Source organism: Salmo trutta, chromosome 1 (genome assembly GCF_901001165.1).
Source record: "Salmo trutta chromosome 1, fSalTru1.1, whole genome shotgun sequence".
NCBI lineage: Eukaryota > Metazoa > Chordata > Actinopteri > Salmoniformes > Salmonidae > Salmo > Salmo trutta.
Genome location: NC_042957.1, coordinates 55,990,422 through 56,013,244, shown reverse-complemented (window position 1 = coordinate 56,013,244; position 22,823 = coordinate 55,990,422). Strand labels below are relative to the sequence as shown.

The 22,823-nt window shown below is 39.8% G+C and overlaps 2 protein-coding genes across 2 annotated transcripts; both read left to right on the top strand.

Moving 5' to 3' along the window:
* Positions 1-1,436: 1,436 nt before the first annotated feature.
* Positions 1,437-3,327, top strand: LOC115201607 (interleukin-8). Its single transcript, XM_029765383.1, has 4 exons — positions 1,437-1,728; positions 2,093-2,225; positions 2,472-2,558; positions 2,850-3,327. Exons 1-4 carry the CDS (start codon positions 1,665-1,667, stop codon positions 2,857-2,859), a joined length of 294 nt encoding a protein of 97 aa, XP_029621243.1. The 5' UTR covers positions 1,437-1,664; the 3' UTR covers positions 2,860-3,327.
* Positions 3,328-12,639: 9,312 nt separating this feature from the next.
* Positions 12,640-14,513, top strand: LOC115201616 (interleukin-8). The gene is made up of 4 exons (XM_029765395.1): positions 12,640-12,972; positions 13,290-13,422; positions 13,669-13,755; positions 14,047-14,513. Exons 1-4 carry the CDS (start codon positions 12,909-12,911, stop codon positions 14,054-14,056), a joined length of 294 nt encoding a protein of 97 aa, XP_029621255.1. The 5' UTR covers positions 12,640-12,908; the 3' UTR covers positions 14,057-14,513.
* Positions 14,514-22,823: the final 8,310 nt, after the last annotated feature.

Sequence of the window (22,823 nt, the reverse complement as noted above, 5' to 3'; positions counted from 1 at the left end):
TTGTATTTAAAGTGTGGACAGAGATTGTGATATAGACTGCATATACCAAAGATTAGGAACCCCCCTTTTGTAGTCAGAACTGCCTCAATTCGTCGGGGGCATAGACTCTACAAGGTGTCGAAAGTGTTCCCCAGGGATGCTGGCCCATGTTGACTCCAATGTTTTCCACAGTTGTTTCAAGTTGGCTGGATGTCCTTTGGGTGGTGGACCATTCTTGAAAACACACAGGAAATCCTTCTTTAACCTGTCTCCTCTACTTCATCTACACTGATTTGAAGTGGATTTAACAAGTGACATCAATAAGGGATCATAGATTTCACCTGGATTCACCTGGTCAATCTATGTCATGGAAAGAGCAGGTGTTCTTAATGTTTTCTATACTCGGTGTAAAGCATGCACAGATATGATGATTTAAAGTGTTATTAGGTAGGCCTATTTTTGTAAATAAAACATCAGTCAGCTTTAGAGGCCCAGGAGGTGTAAAGTAGCCCTACTTGCAATAAAATGTAGTACTTTTAATAAAAGATTATTGAATTGAATTCAATTGGATTCAATTGTATTCAATTCAAGCCTGCTTTCCCCTACTATGTCTTCATTGAAACTCCCCATCATACAGTAGTTGAGCGAACATACAGTATATCATGCCCCATTCAATGGCAGAGTAAAATAAATAGGGTCTGTGGCCAGGCTGTCAGGGAAAACTACTGGCCCTCATATCATAGTTAGGTTCAGAAGTGTGATCCAGTGAGCCTAATCACTGGCGATGATGATTCTTTGTTGAAACCTTCCATCCTGTGTGACGAATGTCTTGTGACACAATTCAGCCCTTTTCTCACAGCTAGGTTGCATTAGAAATGTTCTATTAGTCGATGTCAGTTATGATTCCAGTGTACTCATCTTAATGTGTTAATACATAGTTGTCAGTGAGCAATATAGCGCTGTGCACTTTACTCATATGAATAGTTTAAAAATACATCTGGTTAGTAAAGAATCATCAATGCATTCAAAACTCAAGCATTTCATAACATCTCATGACACTTTCATTTGTCATTTTTCCATCTGTATGATGTGACAGGTTGTTCCATGAAAAAGCTGTTGATAAATCAAAATCAAATCAAATTTCATTTGTCACATGCGCCAAATACAACAGGTGTAGACCTTACTGTGAAATGCTTACTTACAAGCGCTTAACCAACAATGCAGTTTTAAGAAAATAGAGTTAAGAAAATATTTACTAAATAAACTAAAGTAAAAAATAAAATCTATAAAAAAGTAACACAATAAAATAACAATAATGAGGTTATATACCGGGGGTACCGGTACCAAGTCAATGTGTCTTGCTGTCACCTATGAGTTAAAGGGAGAAATTCCCTACCTCAACTAGCCCTCAAAATCAGACAAATCCCAGATTTCACAATCTTTCACATACCACAATGACTCACTTCCAGAACTTGGCTTTAAAACAGCTCTCTCCCCACAGTGGCAGACAAAGCGGCTCTCTTCTCATAGCGGCAGATTCAAACTCACCACAGACAGAGAAGGAAGGAAAAAAATAACTAGCAACTGGACTGACAATAAGAGAAAGATATAACAATACTTGTTACCAGCGAGATAACAACAGACTTTATTAGAGGATTTCTAGTAGGATCATCTGTAACTCCAAGATGAGCATCAGAATGTCAGCCAGCCTTGTCGTTGTGCTCCTGGCCCTCCTGACTATTACTGAGGGTGAGTTTATATTATTACCTACATCACTCTGACTCAATGCATAGACACCAATGGACATGAATATAATGGTTATGAGTAGCAGGATTACTATTTACCTTTATATACTGTACTGTATCTTGTATCTTATTGTACATAAAATAAATCTGCATCTCTCTCTCTCTATATATATATATATTAAATATATACTGTATATATACAGTATATATATGCCATTTAACACACGCTTTTATCCAGAGCAACTTACAGTCATGCGTGGATGACTCTCTCTCTTTCGCTCTCTCTAACTAATCAAGTGTGTTTGTCATCACGGTGGATGCCTGTGCATTCCTTCTACCACTGACCCTTGACCTCTTACCTCTAACAGGGATGAGTCTGAGAGGCATGGGGGCTGACCTGCGATGTCGCTGCATTGAGACAGAAAGCAGAAGAATTGGTAGACTCATTAAGAAGGTGGAGATGTTCCCTCCCAGCTCGCACTGCAGAGACACTGAGATCATGTGAGTCCTGTTGCTTCCTGATTATAGTTCTATTACATTTGCAAATGCTTACTGTAAAATATGGTTAATATATGATGTTGACATTAAATGTGGTTACTATATAACGTTAACTTAAAAATATAGAACTTTAGTTAATCAGTCCTACTCCCTGACTACCATCCAATTTCACTAGCTAATGCGGACACTAAAATGTAGTTATTACCAGATTTCATGATTGTCTGACTGTGCTGTGTGTCTGCCCTGCAGTGCAACTCTGAGCAACAGCGGTCAGGAGATTTGTCTGGATGTCAGCGCTCCTTGGGTCAAGAGGGTCATTGAGAAGATGCTGGCCAAGTAAGTACAAGTTAAGCTCTATGAGTTTAAGGATGTGAACCGACCGGGTAAAACAACACAGATAGGATGACTGTTAAATGACAGAGAGTTTGATTGGACAAAATAATGTCATAAATACAGCAGAACATGACTTGCTTCACCTGACAGAAATATGTCTAGGTTCAAGTGACATTTTCTTTCAGCTTTTATTATCCTGAGTTTGGGGAATTTTCTTGTCTAGCTTCACAAAAAGTTGTGAAACCACATGGGCAGTTATATTGTAATAACGTAATCTTTTATTTTCCTCAACAGCAACAAATGAAGAAGGGGAATCATTCCATGAAAACTCTGGGATTCTGAACTGTTACAAGATACATACCAAATAAGTATTTATAAGATTGATAGGCTGAATTCTATCATTTTCTATTCAGGTTGAAATACAATACTAGATTTAGAGTGGCACAAGACTTTTTTAAATGAAAATATCTCTATATATACACAACCAAGTACTATGTACTAAGCTTATAATTTATTTTTATTTCTAAAGTGTTTTTCTTTCATTGTTATAATCAAATGATGAGATTTACATGCATTCCGGTTGTATTGGAATGATTTCGTATGAATAACGTCACATCCTACTTGACCCTCAAACTAATGTATTCATGTAAACCTCAGTATATTTATTGATATATTTATTTATTTGCCTACTTATTTATATTAAACTGTTGGATCATGTTGAAACTTCCAATCGAATTCAATTACAATAAATGTGTGAAAAAACCCTCTGAAATCTGTCTCTCGCTGTCTCTATTTTCTGTATATAACCATTACTCCTTCTAAAATGCAATCACAGCTTTTTACAACAGCTGGACTTAGACAAGTCTTATGACACTTTTGCCTGAAGCAAGGGAGGGTAGAGCATTGTAACAACAATACTAACAAGCAATCATTCAGTAAAAATAAGGACATCTCCTCACAGTAAACCAAAAGTTGGATTTCCATTTGACAGGAAAAGGGTAATTTATTGTTGCCCGTTTGAGTCATAGATTAAGATAGTGCTTGTTTCTACACAGTGGCCAATGAGCTCGGCTTGGATTACAAGTCACTTTAGAGCAGTGGTTCTCAGCTGATTTTGCCTGGGGACCCAAATTTGACAATGATAATTGAGTTGCAAACCAATGTTATGCACTGTTGATGATTACATTTTGTAATGTTGTATTGCAGCTGCTTTCTTGGGCAAGCTTCACTTGCAAAATAGACTCAATTATGGTATTAAAGAAAGGCATTACAAAGCCATATTAACTGAGAAAACATGTAGTATAAATTCAAGAGAATAAGCCATTTAATTAAGTGACCAGTTCAGGAGTGGGGTGTAATACATTATCACTCAGAACATGACATCAAAACCAGGCCAAAAATGTTAATGAACTGTAACACATAACCGTGTTTAAAATAAAGAAAAAAAACAATCATTAGGAATTCTTAATCATCAATTACCATGTGAATAGTTTCACAACTTTGAAAATATTTTTTTAAAGGTGTACGTTTTTAACCAGTTCAATGAAATGTTATATGAATGTCAGAATGAATCAACAATAATAATTAACATAGTGAACAATAACTCATTAACCTGTTTATGTATTGTGTGTGTGCGTGCGCGTGTGTGTGTGGCCTGTCAGTGTGAAAGCTGGGGGTGTTTCTTTAGTTTGATAAGTTCATTGAAGTCTGGGGTGATGGTTGACAGGGCAACTTGGAGGTCATGCTGGCAGTCCAATTTGTTTCTACTTTTAGTTTTCAGCACGGCCATAGCAGAGAAGTCACTTTCACACAGATAGGTAGTGCTGAACGGTAGCATGATTCATGACAGGCGAGAGCAGGATACTCTCCCATTACGATGCACCAGAACTGTGGCAGTGTCATTTCTGGGAACTTCATGACAGCTCCAACAGCAGATCCTTTTCGTTGCTTGGCAACATGAGGCTTCCCATCTCCACTCGAAAGGTGTCTGGTGTCCAGTGTCCAGTCATCTAGTCTCCTGTTCTCCTCCGGGAAGTAGTCGCTCTCCTCCGGGAAGTAGTCGCTTTCCTCCAGGAAGTAGTCGCAAAACTTTCCCTGCAGGTTGACAAGATGCTGTTTTTCAGTGTCGTGGTGCGCTATGCTGATCAGATTCTGAATCTCGAAATCAGCATTGGGAAACATGTCAAACCTCCTGTTAGAAACATGATATGGCCAAATGGTAAGCTTAATCTTGAAGGAATCCACTTTGTCCCTCTGTTCAAATAGATTTTGCCCCCTCCCTTGCATTGACACATTGAGCAAATTCAGATTATCAAAAATACCCACCAGGTAGGCAACCTGCGCAAGCCATTCCTCACAATCAAAATCTTCGAAGCTCATAAAAGCGACCCAAAAGTGTACCCTGGAAAGCCAGTGGACCTCTGCATGATAAAGCACCTGCTGGTGCTCCCTCCCCATATTTCTGCAGAAGGCCTGGAAACACCTGCTTTTCATGGAACTCTTTTGATATAGTTGATACACTTGATCACATTCTGGAGAGTGGCGTGGAGCTCAGGCACGATGTCCTTCGCTACCAAAGCCTCCCTGTGTAGGAAGCAGTGGTTCCACGTCGCACTCGGTGCTCTCTCCAGGATCCGCTTTACTACTCCGGTGTGCTTTCCCTTCATGGCAGCTGCCCCATCAGTGGTCACACCGACGCACCCATCCCAGGCCAGTCCCACGGAGCCCAGGTGCATATCCATTGTGCCTAAGACAGCCTCTGAGGTGGTGATGGGCAAATCAGCACTAAAGAGGAACTGCTCCTCGAAGCTATTATCCCTGACGTGTCTGACATAGACCATTAGAATTGCATTGTTAGCCACATCTGTGGATTCATCAAGCTGCAGTGCGTAATTGCCATTTGCAGTGTTGCACTATGATGTCTGACACGATATGTCCTCAGACATGTCCTGGATTCTCTTCCTCGTGGTGTCATTGGATAGGGGTATGGTTTTAAGTTTGTTGGCGGCTGACTATCCCACGATTTCAGTGCACATATCAATCGCAGCAGGGAGTATGAGATCCTCTGCGCTATTTGGGCTTTTTTGCACTTAGCAATATGCTGGGCCACAAGGTACGATGCGCAAAGTGCCTTTTCTTGTACTGTGCATACCTTGTTCAATTCATCTTGTGAAGCCTCCAGATATTGACATTTCCTTTTAAAAATGTCAGCTGTCTATCTTTATGGCTTGGATGCTTGGTGCCCAGATGCCTTTTAATTTAGGAAGGTTTCATGCTCTCATTAGCTAACAGCTCATTGCATAGGACCCACTTCAGTCTACACCAGTGGAGGCTCCTCAGAGGAGGAAGGGGAGGACCACCCTCCTCAGTGAAATTTCATAAAAATACTATTAGTGAAACATAAAAAAATGATCCTTCACATTCTTTTGTATATATAGTGTATGATCAGAGCCGGCCCTAGCCTTTTATGTTTTAAAGTTAATTTCCTGCAATTCTATACATTTTGCCATTGAGTATAGTGGAAATATTGCCATTTTAAAGCAAGTTTCCTGCAATTCTACACATTTTGCCATGTGTCAGAGAGAACATTTAGCAATTGTATAACTCATATCATGCAATTCGGGCTAGGGCCGGCCCTGCTCCCACAGCTCACTAACAGCATCACAACAAAACACACATAGGCTTTTGTTGAAGTAAATACTTATTTTCCTCTCTGTAAGGGCTGTCGTGAGAGAGAGTAGACCAAGGTGCAGCAGAGTTAGTGTTCATCACTGAATATTTAATATCAGAAAGAACACTATACAAAACAAAACGAGAAAACTGACAGCCAAACAGTCCTGTCAGGTGCAAACACTAACAGAAACAATTACCCACAAAACCCCAACGGAAAAACAGGCACTTATGTGTGACTCCCAATCAGCAACAACACTCTACAGCTGTGCCTGATTGGAAGCCACATGGCCAAAATCAATTAAACAAACCAACATAGAAAAATGCACATAGAACGCCCACCCAATGTAACACCCTGGTCTAACCAAAATAAAGAACAAAAACCCCTCTCTATAGCCAGGCGTTACACTCTCACACTATCGGTTCCTCAATGTGGTCTAATCCTGCCCCCTCCATTGTCCACTGCCCACCCTTTTCCCATCGTAAACCCCGTCTCACAATTCAACGCAGGCCCTGGTGTGGTATCACTTCATGATTTTGCCCCATAGAACATCCGATGAAGGGAGTAAGCTAGTTGAAACACACACTTGAATCCCAAATCACCCCCTTCCCCCCTCCATTTGTGTGTTCACGCAAAAGCAAGCGTCCATAAACTGAAGGAGCAACATTTATCGAGGGTGTTGTAGCATCTTGCCTATGCCATTCGGCCATCACTCATCCATATATTTATATGTACATATTCTCATTCATTCCTTAACACTTGTGTAAAAGGTAGTTGTTGTGAAATTGTTAGATTACTTGTTAGATATTACTGCATGGTCGGAACTAGAAGCACAAGCATTTCGCTACACTCGCATTAATTAATCTGCTAACCATGTGTATGTGACCAATACAATTTGATTTGATTTGATCTAATTCGACCCTCCCGTAGACACTTCTACTGAGCCTGCAACGCTGCCGCCTTCATAGCAAATTAGAATACCATAAGGAACAGTGTTATTTTTCAATTTGCGCAATTTCACACAAGAATGGAGAAGTGTGACTAATTATATGACACTTGCATTTGTTTTTTTCTGATTTCGAGACATGACAAATACAAAAGATGAGATACTTATGAAATTAAATGTTTAAGTGTTTAGCCTACTGATGTTTTATTATTTAAAAGTGGAACATGAATTGTCCTGAAGTTGATGGGTTTACTGATCCTCTCACCACTCAATTCAAGGGGCTTTATTGGGTAGGCCGTCATTGTAAATAATAATTTGTTCATAACTGACTTGCCTAGTTAAATAAAAGGTTAAAAAAAATTGCCAAAGCACCACTCTGGAAGTCACCCTCGGCGTTTCGTCAGCAACACGTGACAACAGAGGGTACTCTGAGCGAGTTGGTAGCAGTGTTGCCAACTTAGCGACTTTGTCGCTATATTTAGCGAGTATTCAGACCTTCAAAAAAGCGACTAGCGACAAATCTAGCGACTTTTTCTGGTGTTATTGGAGACTTTTGGAGACTCTGACTTGAAAGCACGTATCGTTCTTACTCTTCTCAATGAGCAGTGGGTACTGCCGTTGGCCCCACCCCTGTCCCAAAGCATTCACAGGCGGCCCAGTCCTCGCACAGCAGTCCCTCCCAGCTGCAGTCAGAGCAGGAGATGTTCACCCCTCCTCGTCCAGACTGCAAATTAATTGTGCATGCGGGAAGCCGCCGCTGGCTGATCCCACCCTGGCTTACATAAAAAAAAAACAATTAACCTGAATTAGGGCCAGACTAGTTACCATAATTTTCTCACATTGCCATTGCCAGTTTTTTCTATTGTCTCTTTTTGGTCCATTTAGATTGTTAACCTCTACGGGCCACGGGGGCAGTATTGAGAATTTTGAAAAAAATATGTGCCCATTTTTAACTGCCTTCTACACCAACTCAGAAGCTAGGATATGCATATTATTAACACATTCGGATAGAAAACACTCTGAATTTTCTAAAACAGTTTGAATGGTGTCTGTAAGTATAACAAAACTCATATTGCAGGCAGAAACCTGAGAAAAATAGATTTAAAAAAATGAGAATTTTGTGGCTGTACTATTTAGTGTCATTGTTTTAAAGATACCACAGTGAGAAAGGATTCAGTTCGCAACTCCTACTGCTTCCACTAGATGTCAACGATCTTTAGAAAGTTGTTTGAAGCATCTGTGATAAATACACACCGAATTAGAAAGCTTACAAGTTGACACGTCATCACTTCATTTTTTGCGCCTGCGCATGAATCTGAGAAGAGTGCCTTTGTCATTATCGTTTATTCTAGACACTTGATAGGTTGTGTGAAAATATTACTGATGTTTACTGATGTTTCACGTTAAAAATGGAACAAAAGATTAGTGCTAAACAACGTTTGACATGTTTAAACAAACGTAAATAGATTATTTACTAGGTTTTCTTTAGTTTTTCGACGTGACTTTACACTGCCCACCTCATTTTGTGGGAGCCTACTGAACGCTAACTATTTGGACATAAATTATGAACTTTGTCAAAAGAAACCACATTTGTTCTGGACCTGGGATCTCTGGCAGCGCCTTCTGATGGAGATAATCAAAGGTAAGGGGATATTTAGAATGTTATTATCGATATTAGATGATGCTAATGCTAACGGTATAGCTTAGCTTAGCTTAGCATATAGCTTATTGTTGTTAGCATAGTACCCAGTTTATACAAAATGTGATTTCCCAGTAAAGTTATTTTGAGATCTGGCCCTTCGGTAGCAATTACGAGATGATAATATATTATTCTTTGAATGACAATATTATAATTTACCAATGTTTTCGAATAGTAATTCCGTGATTTGTAATGCTGGATTCACTGGGTGCATTCGAGCCGAAAAAAATTCTGAATTTCACCGCGACTGTAAATGCTGTTTTTGGATATAAATATGAACTTGATGGAACTAAAAATGCATGTATTGTATAACATAATGTCCTATGAGTGTCATCTGATGCAGATTGTCAAAGGTAAGTGCATAATTCTAGCTAGTTTTCTGTCTGTTGATGCCCTTCTTTGAATTGGCTAAACATTACACGCAGCTATTGTCAATGTACTCTCCTCACATAACCTAACTTTATGCATTCTCCGTAATGCCTCTGAAAATCGGACAGCGTGGTTAGATTTAGGAGATATATCTTTCAAATGGAGGAAAATAGTTGATTATTTGATTTTTTGAAATGATTACTCTTGCAGTTTTGAATTCCCCGCCATGGTCACATGACAATGAATCCCAATACCGGGATAAGATCGGGATAAGATCCTCAACAGGTTTTAATGTAGATTGAATACAAAAAATGTAAAAAAAAATGTTATGGTTAAAAATGTCATGTTTTACTGTGACTAAGTGGACCATAAGGTTAAAAACCAAACCAAATTAAGAAAACTAAACAAAAAAACAAAAAACAAAAAACAAAAAAATAAAAAACTAAGTAACTCTGCCAGAGTGTCTCTTTTGGGTCACTTTTGCCGGTCCCAAGCCCGGATAAAGGAGGAGGGTTGGAATTTTGACATAAAAAAAAAAAAAAAGAATCGACAGAAGAAAGTTCATTTGTAGTTCTAAACATATTTAGGGTGTTTCTTACTCACTTTTTGTCTCTCCCACAACGTTATTCCTCTCTCCTACAGCATCCATCACAATTACATGCACATGGCCAATTATGCAAATTAGGCGATGACATCATTTAGCGACTTCTAGTGACTTCTAGTGAGGAGTTGGCAACACTGGTTGGTAGGAGTGAGACAGGAGTGAGACAGTGGTTTGGGAATAACCAAGAAGAGCTGCATTCCAAACACTTAAAAGACACACCCTTTCCCCTCAAATTATGTGGATACTTCTGATGTCTGACGAGTTGACACTTGCAGGGCAAGGGAAGAATGAATTCATTTTAAATGGACCGGCTCTTGCCCGGAAATTTCTCACTCTTTCCTTCCACTGTTGTGTTTTCAGTTTTCAGTCATCATTTTCTTAGCGGATGTACAATAATCACGAATTGAATTATAAGGCGTTTCGTGCCCCGGAGTGAACATAATTGTACACTCGCAAACTCGATGAAAAACAAGTGCTGAGGTGCGTAAGTTGCCAATTTCTTTTGCCTGGCTAATCATTTGGGCTGACTACAGAGATGGGTGCGTTCTTATCTCTTTTGTCAAATTATTTTGAAGTGTGGTGCATTATGGGGATACAAATTGTCTGACTTGAGCCTACATGTCGACTGCATGAACAAGACAAAAATCATGTGATCAAAGGTAATCAAGTTTTGACTGCGGCCATCGCTTGCATTGTGGGAGGCTCTATTGTCAATCAATCAAATCAAATCGTATTTGTCACATGCGCCGAATACAACACACATGAAATGCTTTCTTACAAGCCCTTAACCAACAATGCATTTCAAGAAAGAGTTAAGAAAATATTTACTAAATAAACTAAAGTAAAAAATTAAAAAGTAGCAAAATAACGAGGCTATGTACAGGGGGTACCGGTACCGAGTCAGTGTGCGGGGGTACAGGTTAGTTGAGGTCATTTGTACATGTAGGTATGGGTAAAGTGACTATGCATAGATAATAGACAGCGTGTAGCAGCTGTGTACAAAACAAATGGGGGGTGTCAATGTAAATAGTCTGGGGGGACATTTGATTAATCGTTCAGCAATCTTATGACTTAGGGGTAGAAGCTGTTAAGGAGCCTTTTGGTCCTAGCTCCTGTACCGCTTGCCGTGCGGTAGCAGAGAGAACAGTCTATAACTTGGGTGACAGGAGTCTGACAATTCTTTGGGCCTTCCTCTGACACCGCCTAGTCTATAGGTCCTGGATGGCAGGAAGCTTGGCCCCAGTGATGTACTGGGCCGTATGCACTACCCTCTGTAGCGCCTTACGGTCAGATGCCTTGCAGTTGCCATACCAGGCGGTGATGCAGCCGGTCAGGATACTATCGATGGTGCAGATGTAGAACTTTGAGGATCTAAGGTCCCATGCCAAATATTTTCAGGTGTTGCCGTGCCCTCTTCACGACTGTCTTGGTGTGTTTGGACCATGATAGTTCATTGGTGATGTGGACACCAAGGAACATGAAACTCTCGACCCGCTCCACTACAGCCCCGTCTATGTTAATGGGGCCTGTTCGGCCCGCCTTTTCCTGTAGTCCACGATCAGCTCCTTTGTTTTGCTCACATTGAGGTAGAGGTTGTTGTCCTGGCACCACACTGAAATAAGTTATGAACATTACAGTGTTTGTTTGACCCATGCGAGGGTGACTGAAACAGGAACCAACTTTGCTGTAATTCATGTATACAGTGGATATGTACAAATTAATGTAATATTTGAGGCTCTCTCTCACACTAATTGATTGTACAATGTACACATATATATTTTCATTTTGTGAGTGTGTAAATATGAGAGTTGGAGACATGTTTGTTTGGACATAATAAAGAAAAACTTTTGTAAACAATGGGAACACTGCCATTTTGCACTGAGCCTTGCTGTTGGAAAACCACATCAGTAGTTAGGTTTCCATCCAATCGGCAACAGATTTTCATGCAAATATTATGAGAAAAAAGAAGGAACCCGCACACTGCTCTTGATATTATCACTGCTCTTTAATAAGCTTTACTTGTTGGCCTTATGGCCTTCATCAGAGCATTTGTGAGTAAAAAAAAATGTATCACCCTTATGTAAACCTAGCCTCACCCTCATCTGTTCCACGCATCAAATGGGGTTGGAGTCGATATTATAAAATCCGCATAAAGAGTATGTTTCCACCAAACTGACTTGTTGTTAAGTCAGTGCATGATGACATAGTTCACACAACATGTACTTTTTCGCTTACGTTTTCATGTACCAAATAAAAATCTAAAGTTCATTGTGTTTCAATCGCATTTTCTACTCTACCACCATTTTTGTACAAAAATAAAAATGCAAATGTGCCAACTCTGGTCTTGGCACATGCACTCTAGCCAACAGCTCACAGATACAGTGAGGGTAGGCTAGTCTACATGATTACATTATTAATAATAAGACAGAGAATATTTATATTTGTCAAAATATATATATATATATTACAGATAACTATGCACACACTCCAACACTGACATAATTTACAAACAAAGCATTTGTGTTTAGTGAGTCTGCCAGATCATGGGCAGTAGAGATGACCAGGGATGTTCTCTTGATAAATGTGTGAATTACACCATTTTCCTGTCCTGCTAAGCATTCAAAATGTAATGAGTACTTTTGGGTGTCAGGGAAAATGTATGGGGTAAAAAGTACCTTATTTTCTTTAGGAATGTAGTGAAGTAAAAGTTGTCAAATACCCCAAAAAATGACTTAAGTAGTACTTTAAAGTATTTTTTCTTAAGTACTTTACAGCACTGATGTCACTCAGGAGTAAAATTGAGAAATGCCCTGCCTCACTCTGCCAAGCCCCCGATTTCACAATCTTCTATATGCCATCATAACTCACTTTCAGAACTCGGCTTTAAAACATCGCTCCTCACAGTGGAAGATTCAAACTCGCCACAGACAGAGAAGGAAGAAGAGCAAGAAAGAGAACTCACAACCGGACTGACAATAAGAGAAAGATATAACAATACTTGTTACCAGCGAGATAACAACAGACTTTATTAGAGGATTTCTAGTAGGATCATCTGTAACTCCAAGATGAGCATCAGAATGTCAGCCAGCCTTGTCGTTGTGCTCCTGGCCCTCCTGACCATTACTGAGGGTGAGTTTATATTATTACCTACATCACTCTGACTCAATGCATTGACACCAATGGACATGAATATAATGGTTATGAGTACCAGGATTACTATTTACCTTTATATACTATCTTGTATCTTATTGTACATACAACTCAATCTGTCCATCTGCATCTTATATATATATATATATAATATAATATATAAATGCCCTTTTAAAACACGCTTTTATCCAGATGACTCTCTCGCTCCCCCTCTAACTAATCAAGTGTGTTTGTCATCACGGTGGATGCCTGTGCATTCCTTCTACCACTGACCCTTGACCTCTTACCTCTAACAGGGATGAGTCTGAAAGGCATGGGGGCTGACCTGCGATGTCGCTGCATTGAGACAGAAAGCAGACGTATTGGTAAACTCATTAAGAAGGTGGAGATGTTCCCTCCCAGCTCGCACTGCAGAGACACTGAGATCATGTGAGTCCTGTTGCTTCCTGATTATAGTTCTATTACATTTGCAAATGCTTACTGTAAAATATGGTTAATATATGATGTTGACATTAAATGTGGTTACTATATAACGTTAACTTAAAAATATAGAACTTTAGTTAATCAATTCTACTCCCTGACTACCATCCAATTTCACTAGCTAATGCGGACACTAAAATGTAGTTATTACCAGATTTCATGATTGTCTGACTGTGCTGTGTGTCTGCCCTGCAGTGCAACTCTGAGCAACAGCGGTCAGGAGATTTGTCTGGATGTCAGCGCTCCTTGGGTCAAGAGGGTCATTGAGAAGATGCTGGCCAAGTAAGTACAAGTTAAGCTCTATGAGTTTAAGGATGTGAACCGACCGGGTAAAACAACACAGATAGGATGACTGTTAAATGACAGAGAGTTTGATTGGACAAAATAATGTCATAAATACAGCAGAACATGACTTGCTTCACCTGACAGAAATATGTCTAGGTTCAAGTGACATTTTCTTTCAGCTTTTATTATCCTGAGTTTGGGGAATTTTCTTGTCTAGCTTCACAAAAAGTTGTGAAACCACATGGGCAGTTATATTGTAATAACGTAATCTTTTATTTTCCTCAACAGCAACAAATGAAGAGGGGGAATCATTCCATGAAAACTCTGGGATTCTGAACTGTTACAAGATACATACCAAATAAGTATTTATAAGATTGATAGGCTGAATTCTATCATTTTCTATTCAGGTTGAAATACAATATTAGATTTAGAGTGGCATGAGACTTTTTTAAATGAAGAGACAGTCGGTTTCTTATATACAACCAAGTACTATGTACTAAGCTTATATTTGCTTTTTATTTTATAAATAGTTTTAGTTTCATTAAGATGTACATGCATTCCGGTTGTATTGGAATGATTTCGTATGAATAACGTCACATCCTACTTGACCCTCAAACTAATGTATTCATGCAAACCTCAGTATATTTATTGATATATTTATTTACTTGCCAATTAATTTATTTTAAACTGTTGGATCATGTTGAAACTTCCAATCTAATTCAATTACAATAAATGTGTGAAAAAACCCTCTGAAATCTGTCTCTCGCTGTCTCTATTTTCTGTATATAACCATTACTCCTTCTAAAATGCAATCACAGCTTTTTACAACAGCTGGACTTAGACAAGTCTTATGACACTTTTGCCTGAAGCAAGGGAGGGTAGAGCATTGTAACAACAATACTAACAAGCAATCATTCAGTAAAAATAAGGACATCTCCTCACAGTAAACCAAAAGTTGGATTTCCATTTGACAGGAAAAGGGTAATTCATTGTTGCCTGTTCTACACAGTGGCCAATGAGCTTGGCTTGGATTCAAGTCACTTTAGACTCCCCCACTCCAGAATGGATGATTGTGCTTTCAGATGATGTTATTTGAGAAGATTCCGAACTCATCAACAAAAATATTTTGCTAGATGAAACTTCTCTTACAGACTAATTGATGCAACATATCACAGCGCTTACATTTTTAAAAATCTGGCAGTGGAGCTTGGCACTCTTTTGGTCATTACATGATAAGGTACATGTGTTTTAAATTCATTATCAACCACTATGTGATCTACATCTCATGGCTTCAAGTTCATTTGCTTTACTTCAATGCTGTACTGGCAACAGATAATACACAACTGACAAGGTGAAGACATTGTAGACTCCAGGTGAAGTCGGTGTAGACTCCAGGTGAAGACGGTGTAGACTCCAGGTGAAGACGGTGTAGACTCCAGGTGAAGACGGTGTAGACTCCAGGTGAAGACGGTGTAGACTCCAGGTGAAGACGGTGTAGACTCCAGGTGAAGACGGTGTAGACTCCAGGTGAAGACGGTGTAGATACACAGCTAATAAGTGTTTTTGAACCAGCTGCAATATACAACTTCAAGGAACTTAAAGTTCCCAAGACCTTTAGTATCCTAATGTAACCGAGTTGAGTTTTCTAAACTCACTCCTCTGAGTTTATTTTTAATTTTTTTGCTGGCGTAGCTGGTTAAAGGTATTTCAAGAGGGTGGTGAGGTGCATTTGCAAGACAGAGTATGGGTAATCTAGTCTCAGTGCGAGCTGGTGAGCCAAGAAGCTATGCTGTTGAAGCAGCAGCGTGTGGCCAGGTACACTAACAGGACTTACCTTGCGCGATTTGTGTGGACACATTTGTATTAGTCCAACTTGTAACTCTCTTGTCAACTTGCTAAGCACAGTATGAATCCATGGAGGAATTTGGTCTAGCTCAGGGAGGAGGAGTACAGTACACTCCTATTCATAAGATCATTTGGAAAGTTAAGATGAAGAAAATGTACAGTAAACCTGGCTAGGCATTTACCCTAATACCATGCTATCCACTCACCTAAGACATTTATGTGCCACAAGGAGCTTCGATGAGCAATGGCACTTCCTCTTTCACCCTAACTCAGCTCACTTTAATCCTCACTCAGTTCTCGCTTTGATCCTCACCGCTCTCTTTGGGTCTCAGCCTCTCTCTTCCCTAAACTTAGTGGTGTGCGGGCATGTGCCCGTCCACATAGAAGTTGCGTGTGACCTTGGGCAGGGTGACCCCGATGCCATCCAGCTCTGGGGTCAGGATGATCTGGCAGCGCAGACGAGTTCTCCTGGAGCAGAGGGGCCATATCCAACACGTCATCCTCCCCGTGGCGAGCAGTCATTTGATACAACTGTATGACAATCATGAACTTGTGTCAAAAATTAAATGTATATCTTTCCAGAATGTAATAATTACAGTGCATTTGGAAAGTATTCCGACTGTTTCACTTTTTCCATATTTTGTTATGTTACAGCCTTATTCTAAAATTGATTAAATATTTTTTTTCTTCTCGTCAATCTACACACAATACCACAACGACAAAGCAAAAACAGGTTTTTAGATTTTTTTGCTAATTTATTACAAATAAAAACAGAAATGTTAACCTTATTTACATAAGTATTAAGACCTTTTGCTGTGAGACTAGAAATTGAGCTCAGGTGCATCCTGTTTCCATTGATCATCCTTAAGATGTTTATACAACTTGATTGGAGTCCACCTGTGGTAAATTCAATTGATTGGACATAATGTGGAAAAGTACACACCTGTCTATATAAGGTCCCACAGTTGACAGTGCATGTCAGAGCAAAAGCCAAGTCATGCGGTCGAAGGAATTGTCCGTAGAGCTCCGAGATAGGATTGTGCCGAGGCACAGATCTGGGGAAGGGTACCTAAACATTTCTGCAGCATTGAAGGGTCCAAGAACACAGTGGCCTCCATCATTCTAAAATGTAAAGAAGTTTGGAACCACCAAGACTCTTCGTAGAGCTAGCCAGCCAGGCGAACTGAGCATTCGGGGGATCAGGGAGGTGACCAAGAACCCAATGGTCACTCAGCTCCAGAGTTTCTCTGTGGAGATGGGAGAATCTTCCAAAAGGATAACCATCTCTGCAGCACTCTACCAATCAGGCCTTTATGGTAGATTGGCTAGACGGAAGCCACTCCTCAGTAAAAGGTATGTGACAACCCGCTTGGAGTTTGCCAAAAGGGACCTAAAGAACTCTCAGACCATGAGAAACAAGATTCACTGGTCTAATGAAACCAAGCTAGAACTCTTTGGCCTGAATGCCAAGCGGCACGCCTGGAAGAAACCAGCCACAGCTGGGGTTGTTTGTCAGTGGCAGGGACTGGGAGACTAGTCAGGATCGAGGGAAAGATGAACGGAGCAAAGTACAGAGAGATCCTTGATGAAGACCTGCTCCAGAACAGGACCACAGACTGGGGCGAAGGTTCACCTTCCAACAGGACAACAACCCTAAGCACACAGCCAAGACAACGCAGGAGTGGCTTCGGGACAAGTCTCTGAATGTCTTTGAGTGGCCCAGCCAGAGCTCAGACTTGAACCCGATCGAACATCTCTGGAGAGACCTGAAAATAGCTGTGCAGCAACACTCTCCATCCAACCGACAGAGCTTGAGAGGATCTGCAGAGAAGAATGGGAGAAGCTCCCCAAATACAGGTGTGCCAAGCTTGTAGCATCTTACCCAAGAAGACTTGAGGCTAATCGCTGCCAAAGGTGCTTCAACAAAGTACTGAGTAAAGAGTCTGAATATACTTTTATACATTTGCAAACATTTCTAAAAACCTGTTTTTACTTTGTCATTATTTTGTATTGTGTGTAGATTGATGAGGGGAAAAAACGATTTAATCAATTTTAGAATAAGGCTGTAATGTAACAAAATGTGGAAAAAGTGAAGGGGTCTGAGTACTTTCCGAATGCAGTGTACATGTTATTTAATGCTTTCATCATATGGTGTCATTATAAACAGGTATTTTTAAGAGGGCATTGCCTTGCACTTGTACTGTATCAGACATGTGTGTGTCATGTACTGGGCTATTCAGCAGGAGTGTGGGGGGCTAAGATGTATTTTAAAAATGAAGATGTCCAGATCAGAGCACTATGTTACTTTTTAGGTGTCCACAAGTTTGCACCTTGCAATAACTGGGAACATGGGCTGGGAACCCTGTGAGGTGATATGGAAGGCATCTATGGTGAGACTTTGGAATAGTCTGTTGGATATGTCAACTGCCAGAATTGCTAGTAAAGTTGTTCAATGGGATCTATCCATAGCGGGAGCCTAGGCAACTGAAATGTCTGACCTTTTTCAACAGTCTGACTGTGAACATCTGTACGAAATCCAAATTAAGGGAGACAGAGATATGATTAAAATACAACTGTTGATGCAATATGAAAAAAAATGGGTGGAGGAGATTAATCATAAACCCAAATTGAGACCCTTTTGTTTGATTAAGGGTGAATTTGTGTGTGAGAGATATATTATGTATAACTTACCTAAAAGCAATAGATCGCTATGTGCACAGCTAAGATCAGGGATTTTGCCTCTGTGAATTGAAACAGGTCGGTATTGTGGTGAAATGGAAGAGGAAAGCCTATGTAACTATTGTAACCTCGAAGAAATAGAGAATGAACAAATTGTATCCTATATTGCCCTTTCTACCATGATATACACTTGCTCTTATTCCAGAAAGCACACCAGATAGACCCTGGCATTATGTGGCTGAGCAATGAGGAGAAACTGAAATATTTATTTGTCCATTGTTTATTTCTGTTTGGGGAATATTTAGATAAAGCCTGGAATAAAAGAAAAAGGGCTACCCGTAATCAAATTGTAAAAATGTTTAGCTTATATGTGGTAAATGGCACGTGTGTGTATATAGATTGTATATAGGCTTGTCTCCCATATGAATCTTCTCTTAGTGCCAGACTGGGTTCAAATGCCTTCTGTTTATTTTTTTCTGTATATGTATGTATGTATGTATGTATGTATGTATGTATGTATGTATGTATGTATGTATGTATGTATGTATGTATGTATGTATGTATGTACAGTTGAAGTCGGAAGTTTACATACATTTAGGTTGGAGTCATTAAAACTCATTTTTCAACCACTCCACAAATGTCTTGTTAACAAACTATAGTTTTGGCAAGTCGGTTAGGATATCTACTTTGTGCATGACACAAGTAATTTTTCCAACAATTGTTTACAGACTATAGATTATTTCACTTATAATTCATTGTATCACAATTCCAGTGGGTCAGAAGTTTACATACACTAAGTTGACTGTGCCTTTAAACAGCTTGGAAAATTCCAGAAAATTATGTCATGGCTTTAGAAGCTTCTGATAGGCTTATTGACATAATTTGAGTCAATTGGAGGTGTACATGTGGATGTATTTCAAGGCCTACCTTCAAACTCAGTGCCTCTTTGCTTGACATCATGGGAAAATAAAAAGAAATCAGCCAAGACTTCAGAATAAAAATTGTAGACCTCCACAAGTCTGGTTCATTCTTGGGAGCAATTTCCAAATGCCTGAAGGTACCACGTTCATGTGTACAAACAATAGTACGCAAGTATAAACACCATTGGACCACACAGCCATCATACCGTTCAGGAAGGAGACACATTCTGTCTCCTAGAGATGGACGTACTTTGGTGCGAAAAGTGCAAATAAATCCCAGAACAACAGCAAAAGACCTTGTGAAGATGCTGGAGGAAACAGGTACAAAAGTGACTATATCCACACTAAAATGAGTCCTACATAACCTGAAAGGCCGCTCAGCAAGGAAGAAGCCACTGCTCCAAAACCGCCATAAAAAAGCCAGACTGTGGTTTGCAACTGCACATGGGGACAAAGTTCTTACTTTTTAGAGAAATGTCCTCTGGTCTGATGAAACAAAAATATAACTTTTTGGTCATAATGACCATCGTTATGTTTGGAGGAAAAAGGGGGAGGCTTGCAAGCCAAAGAACACCATCCCAACCGTAAAGCATGGGGGTGGTAGTATCATGTTGTGGGGGAGCTTGCTGCAGGAGGGACTGGTGCACTTCACAAAATAGATGGCATCATGTGGAGGGAAAATTATGTGGATATATTGAAGCAACATCTCAAGACATCAGTCAAGAAGTTAAAGCTTGGTCGCAAATGGGTCTTCCAAATGGACAATGACTCCAAGCATACTTCCAAAGTTGTGGCAAAATGGCTTAAGTACAACAAAGTCAAGGTATTGGAGTGGCCATCACAAAGCCCTGACCTCAATCCTATAGAAAATTTGTGGGCAGAACTGAAAAAGCGTAGGCGAACGAGGAGGCCTAGAAACCTGACTCAGTTACACCAGCTCTGTCAGGAGGAATGGGCCAAAATTCACCCAACTTATTGTGGAAGGCTACCCAAAACGTTTGACCCAAGTTAATCAATTTAAAGGCAACGCTACCAAATATCAATTGAGTGTATGTAAACTTCTGACCCACTGGGAATGTGATGAAAGAAATAAAAGCTGAAATAAATCATTCTCTTGACTATTATTCTGACATTTCACATTCTTAAAATAAAGTGGTGATCCTAACTGACCTAAGACAGATAATTTTTACTAGGATTAAATGTCAGGAATTGTGAAAAACTGAGTTTAAATGTATTTGGCTAAGGTGTATGTAAACTTCCTACTTCAACTGTATGTATGTATGTATGTATGTATGTATGTATGTATGTATGTATGTATGTATGTATGTATGTATGTATGTATGTATGTATGTATGTATGTATGTATGTATGTATGTCTGTCTGTCTGTCTGTCTGTCTGTCTGTCTGTCTGTCTGTCTGTCTGTCTGTCTGTCTGTCTGTCTGTCTGTATGTATGTATGTATGTATGTATGTATGTGTGTATGTGTGTATGTATGTATATTTTATGCTCTAGGGATATAATTATTGCTTGGATAACCTTATTTACTATTATGGATTCAGTTTTACCTTACATTTTTTCACTCTTCATGCGATGCGCAATGCAGAGAACACGGAAAGAATAATTATTTTTAATTACCACAGTGAATTATTGTAATATTTGTTTATGTGTCAATTAATCCCATAAGGGATGGGTTGCCAATTGGCGATTTGACACGAAAATAACATGTCATTCACTCATTCATGTACCTTACTGCCCTTAGATAAACAGTAGACCTATAGTTTTTAATTGTTCATTACCTCTCCTCAGTTTGGGGCTGCCTGTCGACGTAGACTTAATTTACATACACATGGCATGTAGAACAGGCCCACGAAGACTCATATGCACCTGAGTATAAACACAGTACCAGATGGTAACAGAACAGATCACAAGTAGACTATGAAATGCAGGCACTGTTGTCTTTCCAAGCAGTATACTAAGACAGAAAGACAATACATTTCAACCTCTTGAGGAACTCATGTCTTTGATCATGGACATACATGTGGGATGGATAGAGGATGTTGTCCTCCACATGAGCCTTCACTGGGATTCTCTGTCCTGAGTGGGCTATGTAAACAACTTTAACTCTGCAGACAAGTGACAGAGAGCAAAACAATTGGACTACAAGAAAATTATGCTACTTTGTAGGCAAAAAGATAAGCAAATGGTGGCACTCCCAAACAGAAGGCCTATTTCAGTTTCTTTTAACACACACATAGAAAATAAGCTAAACATTTTTGGCCCAATTTCAAAGACATTTCTTAATTTCAACACCTGGTTATAAAGACTCTGTAATAGACTATTTGTACAAATGTTTCAAATTATACAAACTAAAGTATTACAGTTTATCCTATGGTAGTTTCAATGAGCAGCAATAGCCCAAAGGCCGGCAGATGGCAAAATTGAGTCATGTCGTCTTACCGTCCAAAGGCTTTGTATGCGGCCAGCTATACATATGCTCGTATCCCCGTGGACTGGTTCATACATAAAACATTCTCCATTCAACCTGCAAATAAGGTTTTCACTAGTTACCACAGTCACAAAGTCAAAATGGCTATATCGTAAAAATGTATGAAAATTCAAATTAGCTTTTTGGTCTTAATTTAAGGTTAGGGTTAGGTTAGCAGTGAGTTTTGATTAGGGTTAGGTTAAAATCAGATTATAAGAAGTTAAATTGTAGAATTACATGGGGTTTATGACTTTGTGGCTGTGGTAACTAGTGGCAACCATGCCAGAAGTGGATAATGCCTAGGAATGCTAGTCCCGGATGTTGAGTAATGTGTTTAGCCTATCAGGTTGCAGCAGTCTGTTGTTTACGCCTGGCTAACCTAACAAAGCAGGTGTAAAAGAAAACGCCTGAGCGGAGTTCCCACATCCGGCTGTCAGAGGGAAAAAAACCTACAATACATGACCAAAAGTTTGTGGACACCTGCTCGTCGAACATCTCATTCCAAAATCATGGGAAATAATATGGAGTTGGTCCTCCCGTTGCTGCTATAACAGCCTCCATTCTTCTGGGAAGGTTTTCCACTAGATGTTGGAACATTGCTGGGGGGACTTGCTTCCATTCAGCCACAAGAGCATTCGACAAACATTTCTGCATGGACTTTGTTCACTGGGGCATTGTCATGCTGAAACAGGAAAGGGGATTCCCCAAACTATTGCCACAAGGTTGGAAGCACAGAATTGTCTAGAATGTCATTGTATGCTATAGCGTTAAGATTTCCCTTCACTGGAACTAAGGGGCCTAGCCCGAACCATGAAAAACAGCCCCAGACCGTTATTCCACTTCCACCAAACTTTACAGCTGACACTATGCATTTGGGCAGGTAGCGTTGTCCTGGCATCCGCCAAATTTGTCCGTCGGATTGCCAGATGGTGACGCATGAATCAACACTCCAGAGAATGTGTTTCCACTGCTCCAGAGTCCAATGACGGTGAGCTTTACACCACTCCAGCCAACGCTTGGCATTGCGCATGTTGATTGTGTATGGCTGCTCAGCCATGGAAACCCATTTGATGAAGCTCCCAACGATGTGCTGACATTGCATACTTTTGTATATATAGTGTAGGTTGAATTAGCTG